Source organism: Lactuca sativa, chromosome 6 (genome assembly GCF_002870075.4).
Source record: "Lactuca sativa cultivar Salinas chromosome 6, Lsat_Salinas_v11, whole genome shotgun sequence".
NCBI classification, from domain to species: Eukaryota; Viridiplantae; Streptophyta; class Magnoliopsida; order Asterales; family Asteraceae; genus Lactuca; species Lactuca sativa.
This window is the reverse complement of record NC_056628.2, coordinates 205,222,360-205,232,086: the sequence shown is the minus strand read 5'-3', so window position 1 is coordinate 205,232,086 and position 9,727 is coordinate 205,222,360. Positions and strand designations below refer to the sequence as shown.

Here is a 9,727-nt window from a genome sequence, read left to right as displayed (position 1 = left end):
ACATAAGCATAGGAGGTAGCCTCTACTGCTGAGTATAAACCCAAACCCCCAAACCCCCAAACCTAATGGGTAAGGAAGCAATTCGCCATTGTATGTCACCAAAGAAAGGGCCCCCACAAACCACAATATCCTCAATCGCCCCGCACAATCCATTGTCAAAGAATATTGCCGCCTCTTCCATGTGAACGGGTTGGCACGTCCTCAACCCAAAGAAAAGCTTAGCAATACCCATACAAGACCGAAGAAGAAGGAGCTCACTCTGGGGGTCAGACAATTGTGGAAGAAGGCGCATCAAATTCACAGCATTTTCGGCTCTCTTTATGGCTATGTTGCGAATGAAACTAGCATCTTTACTAACAGCTCCCCCAAGAAGTTCCACCCCCAAAGGCGGCCTCCCGATGTCCGCCGGAAATAACCCCTCCCGTAACTTCCTACCATCACACGAGGGCCAAAAGAGCTCGGTTTTCTTGATATATATACACACACTCCGGGTAGGGGATATTGTTTTCAAAAGAATTGGTTTTACTATACAAAAAGGTTTACCGACCCAACTTGTTGTCTGTTTGTCATCCAACTCGTTGTACGATGATAACTAAGTTTTATTATATATTGAATTATCGCTTTTATAAAAAAAAATTATAAATATAGCATTTTTTTAATATAAATATGGTATTAAATACAGAAACTAAATCAAAATATCAAATAATTATAAAATATTCAAAACTATTTTTCATAATAATTGAAAAAAAGTTTAATATGTTCAATATAAAAATCTAAATTAAAATGTCGGCAACAAAAAAATCCAAAAACTATTTTTTATCAGTGAAAATATTTTAAAGTGGGTTTTAAATTAATTAACAATAATAGCTAACAGTACCAACCATATATAATTTTTGTTTAAAAACGCAAGTAGTAATCAATTTAATAACATTACACAACTCAAATGTAATATCACAACCTGAGGCCTTCAAAATATCATCGATATTTAAGCAACTCATAAACCTTCAATCTGAGAACTAGTCAAAACATCTAAAATCAATATAAAAGAATTAAAAGAAAATATCAATGTAAACCTAAAAACTTTTCTCATTTGTTTTAAAGAGTCCCTAATTTATTTTTTATTTTTGTTATTATTATTATTACTATTATTATTATTATTATTATTATTATTATTATTATTGCATTCTTGGGGCATAAATTTAAGTTTAAACTGCTAAAAAAGTCATTGAACCTGTGATAATAGGTTTTCTTAGCCACATAGGTAAATTTATTCTAATGTATATGCATAATCAACACTTCGTTGGCATAATTCATCTTCCCATAGAAGCATTCCGCCGAACAATTTGAGGGCAAACTCAATGATGTTTAAAGAAGGCTGATTTGTTGGGGTAATCGAGGGTAAAGTTGTACAAAGCCAATCGGTTGTCAACCATACATAATCATAGTGTATCCCAACCTTTTTATTGAATTGCCATTTGTAACGAGCCAAACCTTGTACTTATCATCTTCGTTTCAAGTGTTTATCCTCTTCTTGGATACCAATTTCACTTGTATGGGTTGATGAATTTTCGACAATTCCATAAGTTCCATGTTCTATTTTCTTCCTGGACGCCAATCTAACACATGCAAATAACAGTGGTTTTGAAATAATTTATAATTGTGTCCTTCACTTAGCGTTTAATCTCTAGCCTGAGGCAGATCGGGGAAATCGACACAGACCAAGAAAAAAATAAGTCAAATCGCCAAACACTATTAAAATTAAGATGTTAAAGGCAACCACTCTTAACAATGGAGTTGTAGGAGAGAGTATCCTACCAACGACGACGGGTGAAAGTTTCATTTTATTTACTTCTTTTCCTAGTTTATTTTAGCTCATTTCATCTCATTTTAATTAATTCTCATGCATATTTTCTCTTTTTTGTTATTTTCATCTTTATCGGGTACTTTCTAGTTTTTTGAGCTTAATTGCAGGATTTATCAAGACTATTCAACATGGAGGATGGAATGAATACGAAACCTTTGGAAGCTTGCGATTTACTTATGGGCTAAGCTATGGAACTCTTGGACTTAGATTGCAACGAAGAAGACAATCAGGCTTATTGCCAATATGATGATGGAGTAAGTTGGACTTAATCTTTATTTAAGAATGATGAAATACAAGCTTTGGACAAACTCCACAAGTGATGGTTTATGGAATATGTGCAACAATGTGACATCCCACGGATACGTGTCACATTCTTTAAGAGGATGTTGAACATGTAAATGCCACCAGAGAATTCCAAAACTACCACAACAAACCATCCGGTTACAAAAATGCATACAATTCAAGTTGAAAGTCATATCCCAACATGAGCTACAACCCAAGACCATTGCCTCAAAATGCATTTGTTGGACCTTCTTACCCCCCCCCCCCCCCCCACGCACACACAACACAACAACCCCACTACCAACATCTATAACCCCATTATCAACCCAAACCACACCCTCCACATCATCACCAACAACCTCCTCAATCCCAACCTAGTAGCTTCGTAATGTCCCTTGAATACATTGTCAAGTCTCTTGCCACTAGCACCCAACAATTCTGAAAATAGACAAGAACTAGTATTTCCAACCTTGAAGCACAAGTGGGAGATATATTTACATCCTTAAGCAAGTTGGAGTCCCGTGGAAAACTAATTTCTCAAATCAAAAAGAACCCCAATGTCAATGTGGTGACCTTGAGCAGTGGCAAACAAAGCGGAGAGAGTAGCTCAAAGAAGAAGTGTAACGCCCGTAGATTCGGGTTAGTCAATTTAAAGACGATACGCATCAAAAATGAATTTTTGATGGAAGATTATTTATAAGAATTAATATTAACCAAGTTTTAGTATATGTTACAAGGTTTCCGTGCATATAAAGAACACCAAAATCCGAGTTATAACGAAGAAGTTATGACCTGTCGAAGTTTCGCGACAGAACCGACACGACCCAGCGTGACGTAAATAGGGAATTTAAGGTAGATAGATATCTATCCTTAGTGATCTAAACGAGAGTCGAAGATGTCTTCGATAGTATTCCAACGATAAAAAGACAGAAGAAAACGGAGTTTAGATGAAGGAGTTATGAATTTCGAACAGAGTTTTCCTGTCCCGGCCTACTAAAGATAATATATAAGTAATATATTTATAATATATTAAAAATAAAGTCAAAATTAGCCAATGGAGTCTAAACTAGAGTTGTAGAGCATAATCTCACCTACGCGTCGATATAAAGAACGTCGAAAACGGAGTTCGCATGCGAAAGTTATGAATTTGTGAAGTTCGGGGCGCGAAACCCCAAAATTGTCAGATACCACGACATGGCAAGCAGTGCCACGATGTGGCAAGTCTTCTGACACTTCCTGGAGTCCCCCAGACGCAACTTGCGATGACGCATGCAGTGACGACCAAGCCCACGACGTGGAAAAAGGTGTCACGACGTGGTAAGGGCAGATTTTGCCCTATAAGTAGATTTGAAGGGCCAGGCGTTTAGGGTTGCTATTTTCTCTTTTCTCTCTCCTGTTTTACCTCGATTTACATGCAAGAAATATCCCGAAGCCCCGGTATCAACCCCGAGACCCAAAGCAAGTCCCGAAGCCCGAAGATCCCGAGAAGAAAAAGAGTTTCCAAGCTGAAGCTCTGCCCGCGAAAAACCCGGTGTGTGAAGTGATCCCGGTTTCACCGAAGAATACTACTTCTACAAGCCGTAGTGTTGTCCGATCATCTTCTGATCAAGTGAGTGTGTGGTCACTTTCTTCTAACACATAAATATTAAGTATTTGCTGTGAAATATGTGCTATGTGTATAATATAAAGTTGTTTATATGTGTGGATGTATAGTCCCTTTCATAAACACGATAATAATACAAGTATTGTTTGAATGTATTAAGTATATTGTTGTTTATATGTGAGTGTGTGGTCACTTTCTTCTAACACATAAATATTAAGTATTTGCTATGAAATACGTGCTATGTGTATAATATAAAGTTGTTTATATGTGTGAGTGTATAGTCCCTTTCATAAACACGATAATAATACAAGTATTGTTTGAATGTATTAAGTATATCGTTGTTTATATTTGTGAGTGTGTGGTTACTTTCTTCTAACACATAAATATTAAGTATTTGCTATGAAATATGTGCTATGTGTATAATATAAAGTTGTTTATATGCGTGGGTGTATAGTCCGTTTCATAAACACGATAATAATACAAGTATTGTTTGAATGTATTAAGTATATTGTTGTTTATATGTGTGAGTGTATAGTTACTTTCTTCTAACACATAAATATGAAGTATTTGCTTGAAATACATGTTATGTGTTTATGTAGTGTTGTTTATTTGACATAAGTGTGGAATGGATGTTTTATATGGTTTTTAAATGAGTTAAATTGTATATGTATTTTATATCTACTAATATGTTGGGTAGAACATGGGTAGATGAGATAGTTGGTATGTGATAAAATGATGAGGTAAATGATGAGGTATGTAAGATGATTAAATAATAATATTGGTAGATGCACCAATTAGAGAATGTCATAATACTAGCAGATGCACTTAAGAATAATATTGGTAGATGCACCAAATGGAGAATATCATAATGCTAGCAGATGCGCTTAGGAATAATATTGGTAGATGCACCAAATAGAGAATGTCGTAACATCCTGGCAGATGCCCTATAGGATAATGTCGGCAGATGCGCCTAAAAGAGAATGTCATAAACCTGGCAGTTGCGCCTCATAGTGTATGACGTAATCCTGGCAGAGGCGCTTAAAGGATAATGTTGGCAGATGCGCCTTCTGTAGCAATGGAAGTTTGTGCTATTTCCTTAGGTCAATCCTTAGGAATGAATGAAGGAATGATAGTTGATTAATAGGGTAAACCTTGAGAAATAAAGAAGATAATGGGGATGGGTAATTGGGTTGATTGTTTGATGATTAAATATAATAATTATATTATTATGGGTCGAAAACCCTATATGCTCACCAGGCTCCCAAGCCTGACCCACTCAGTTTTCTTTGTATCACATGTATCAATACGAAGACATATTTCATTGAGAGATTAAAAGAGATGTAAATCATTAGTGTAAATAAATGTAAGTTCTGTTTATGCTTATGTGTCTGTATCGGAACATGACATCCCGAGATTTTGTTATATAATGAAAATACATTTCTTTAAAGAAATGCTATGATAAATTCTTATCATATTTTGTTTTGGGAACAAATTCCGCAATTGTTTTCTTTAAAAGATTACTCTGATTTTAAAAGCAAGCATAAACAAATCGGTATTTTCTGGCCGTGAAATTGGGGATGTCACAAAAGTTAAGGGAAGATGAGGAAGAAATAGAGATCACTCTTATTGAAGTTTCTATTGTTAATAATGATGCACAAACTGAAGTTCAAAAAAAGACTACCCCTCTAGTGACTCCAATAGTCACTCAACCACCAGTTCCTTCCCGACTTGAAACTTCAAAGAAGAATGCAGAGGAGAAAGAGATCTTGGACACCTTCAGAAAGGTGGAGGTAAACATTCTTTTGCTTGATGAAATCAAACAAATCCCTAGATATGAAATTTTTTTGAAAGAACTTTCCACAAACAAAAGAAAATTGAAAGGGAATGAAAATATTTCAATGAACGAAAATGCATCTGCAGTGTTGCAAAGAAAACTTCCACCTAAATGCAAAGACCCTGAAATGTTTACAGTTCCTTGCAAAATAAGGGATGTCACTTTTAGTAGTATCATGCTTGATCTTGGTGCTTCTATTAATATCATGCCATATCTGGTATACGAATCGTTAAATGTCGGTCCTTTAAATGAAACAGATGTCATAATTTCACTTGTGGATAAATCAAGTGTTTTTCCTACAGGTGTTCTAGAAGATATTTTGGTGCAAGTGAACTAATTGGTCTTCCCAGCGTATTTCTATGTGATTGATTTATAGGAACAAGTTTCCTCCAAATCGGCTCTAATCTTGCTTGGAAGACCGTTTTTGGAAACGGTTAGGACAAAAATCGATGTGTATGCGGGTAGTTTAACAGTGGAATTTGATGGTGAAACAATAAGCTTTAATATTTATGATGCTATGAGATATCCTAGTGATGTATAATCTTTATATTTCGTTGATGTTTTTGAACCACTAACCCAAGAGTTGCTTGAGTTGACAAATGGTGACATGTTGGAGATGATTCTAAGCAAAGCGTTCGATTGTAGGAAACTAGCCAAGAAACTAAAGCTCTATTCTCTAGATCCGGAAGTTGAAAAGCTGGTTGACAACTTTGAGGTCAAGAAAACTACACAATTCGATGTCAAGCTAATTGAGTTGCCTGAAACTTACACAAAGTTGTCACCTTCCTTTGTTCAACCACCAGAATTGGAATTGAAGGTCCTACCTCAATACTTGAAATATGCTTATTTGGGAAAGAATGAGACTCTTCCGGTTATTATTTCCACTTATTTAACCGAAGTCGAAGAAGAGCAACTCCTCAAAGTGTTGGAGGAACACAAAGAAGCCATGGATTGGACGATCATGGATATCAAAGGATTGGGTCCCTCCACTTGTATGCATAAAATTTTGATGGATGATGAATGCAAGCCAAGCCGGGATGCATAAAGAAGATTGAATCCGCCTATGATGGAAGTTGTGAAGAAAGAAATATTAAAGTTTCTTGATGCGGGGATGATCTATCCTATCTCGGATAGCAAGTGGGTGAGCCCGGTGCAAGTGGTACCAAAGAAGACGGGATTCACAGTCGTCGAGAATAACAAATGTATTATGATCCCCACCCGTGTGCAAAATGGGTGGAGGGTATGTATTGACTACCGAAAGCTTAATGCAAGCATGAGAAAAGACTATTTCCTATTGTCTTTCATTGATCAAATGTTAGAAAGGTTGGCCAGTAAATCTCATTATTGTTGTCTAGACGGGTATTTCTGTTTTCACCAAATTTCAATGCCACTGGAAGACCAAGAAAAGACAACATTTACATGTCCATTTGGCACTTTTGCATACTGGAGAATGTCGTTTGGATTATGTAATGCCCTTGACACTTTCCAACGTTGTATGGTTAGTATTTTCTCGAAATATGTCGAAAACATAATTGGAGTTTTTATGGATGATTTTAGGGTATATGGAAACTCCTTTCAAGAATGTTTGACTAACCTCACACAGATTTTGAAAAGATGCATTGAAACAAATTTGGTTTTGAATTTTGAAAAATGTCATTTTATGGTGAGTCAAGGTCTTATTTTAGGTCACATTGTGTCAAAGAAAGGAATCGAAGTGGATAAAGCTAAAATTGATGTTATTCAAATCTTACTTTACCCGACTTGTGTTTGGGAAGTTCATTATTTTTTAGGTCAGACGGGTTTCTACCGAAGGTTCATCAAATATTTTTCAAAGATAACAAGACCAATGTGCCAACTCTTGCAAAAGGAAGTTGATATCGAGTTCAATGAGGCGTGCAAAAAGGCTTTTGACAAGCTTAAGGAGTTGCTTACATCCGCTCCCATCATACAAGCACCAAATTGGGATATCCCCTTTGAGATCATGTGTGATGCAAGCAACTATGTTGTAGGCACCGTTTTGGGTTAAAATAATGGAAGAGCCTCCTATATCTACCCCTGAAGATCAATCTGGGTTCTTCCCCATTATCTACCCCTGAAGGTCCTGAAAATGTTAGATATCAATGAGTAAGTGAAACACTTAGTGAGCTCACAAAACTATGCATTTATCAGATATCACGGAGCATACAATTCATCGATTCATCAGAATATATAGCCTTGATTCTAGTCTTACATCAATCATCATCATACATATTATATAACTCACATAACACATAGCATCATATATAAAAAAGTGAAACTCACCTAATAGTAACAATCAAAACAATATAGGAATCACTACAATTAAGTTTCAAGGAGGATTATGCATCTCCAGAACAACTTATACCATACAATCATACACATGACCATGTATTGAACGTCTATACTTTTACTCTATCTATCATATGATTTCTCATCAATTCAATGGGTCAAGTTGTCTCAATTAAACATGATGTATACATTCTGCTTAAACAATGTGTTGCATCTCAGCTTCTCGACATGTTGTGTTTTGTACGTACTGGACAAGGCGGTTCCTAAGCCCAACGTGTCACATGTTAGAATCAAAAACGTCACGTTTTAGGGTCAGGTGGAGAGGAGTACCAGGGTTTCTTAGGGACTCCAAGACATGTAATACTAACCTAGGGTCAGGTGGAGAGGAGTACTTACTGGTATGAAGTCGAAAACTAGGGCAAAGCTCCAAGATTCTCTTCTTTTTTTTGTCCTATTCAACGTCTCTTTGGATATGTCGTTCTCTAGTCATCTCTTCGACGATTTTCTCCACCTCTTCCTCCCAAATCTCCAAAAACGTAGTTGAACTTATGATTTATGGAATAGGCTAGGGATAATTTGAAAACCTAGTCCTTAATCTCACTGATTCTTTTTTTAATAACTCATGTATTCTGCTCTTAAACTCCATCGATGTTCCTCCTTTTTTCCTTGTGTTACTCGGGTTCTTAGATTCCAGGAGGAGTCTAAGGCTTATTATACATATGAGATATAAGGTAAAAAGGCTTGGATTCCCCTCTTGGGGTTGAAGCTCGTTTTCATGCAAATAGACACACTTTTGGCAACTTTGGTCCCATTGGTTTAGGTTTATAACATAATAGTATTTATCTCTAAGACTATAACATTAATTGTTGGGAATTTGTTCAAGTTTAGGTATCAAAAACTAGTAAAATGACAATGAAAGCTTAAAATTTATTTCACCAAGGATCATTTTACATGATATTTGCAAAGATAAAATAAACAATCGTAGAAAGATTTAAGGATAACAATCTTTGAAGCCTTTGGATATTTTGACAAAGATGGTTGTTGTAGATGGCAAGAACTCAAACAAGAGCTACTCTAGAAGTATCCACCATAAGCTCCAACACCTATTAGGCTATGTTTGGCGTACTAGCTGAAAAGTTAGTTGATACCTGAAAAGCTAGCTGATAAAAAATGACGTTTGGTAAAACTAACTGAAAAACTAGCTGAAAAATGTGAAATGACATAAAATGATATTTAAAAGAATATGTTTTTATAATTAATTAAAGGGTATATTTAGAAAATTTTAAAAAACTCCATAAAAACTAGTCTAAGTAGCTTTTTAAAAAGCTAGTCTTAAGTAACTTTTTAAAAGGCTAGTCTACTTTTTGGCTTACTAAACATGACAACTTAAAAAAAACTCGAAAAATAAGCTAGTTGTGGCGCCCCAAACATAATCTTAGTATCCTAGTTCCACTCTTGTAGAAACTTCAATCTCTTAAGCTTGAAAACAAAATCCGATTTTACCTTTCTAGAAAGGGATCAAATGAGCTTTTTCCTTCTAACACTTGGAGAGAAAAAACTAGAGGATGTATGTATATTTTTGGTTTTGGAAAGCATAGACAACAACCAAAGAAGGTGAGTTTAAGTCTTACTTAAATATCTCAAAGTATCCAAGCAAGTAATGTAACAACACCTATTTTCACTTTTAAATATAATAAAGTATAAATGTTTGTTTATAAAATTCAAAATAAAAATATGTTACTTTTTAGCAAAAGTAATCTAAATGAAAGTTATAGCCGACGAAATGATAAACGTGCGGATATAAAAGAACATTGGAAACTGAGTTCGTATGAAAAAA

At 35.5% G+C, this 9,727-nt stretch overlaps 1 protein-coding gene across 1 annotated transcript; it reads left to right on the top strand.

The window, feature by feature from the left end:
* The first annotated feature begins 5,326 nt into the window (after positions 1–5,326).
* Positions 5,327–6,628, top strand: LOC111914217 (uncharacterized). The gene is made up of 3 exons (XM_023909999.1): positions 5,327–5,911; positions 5,960–6,068; positions 6,165–6,628. The coding sequence occupies exons 1-3, from the start codon at positions 5,327–5,329 to the stop codon at positions 6,626–6,628; spliced, it is 1,158 nt and encodes a 385-aa protein (XP_023765767.1).
* Positions 6,629–9,727: the final 3,099 nt, after the last annotated feature.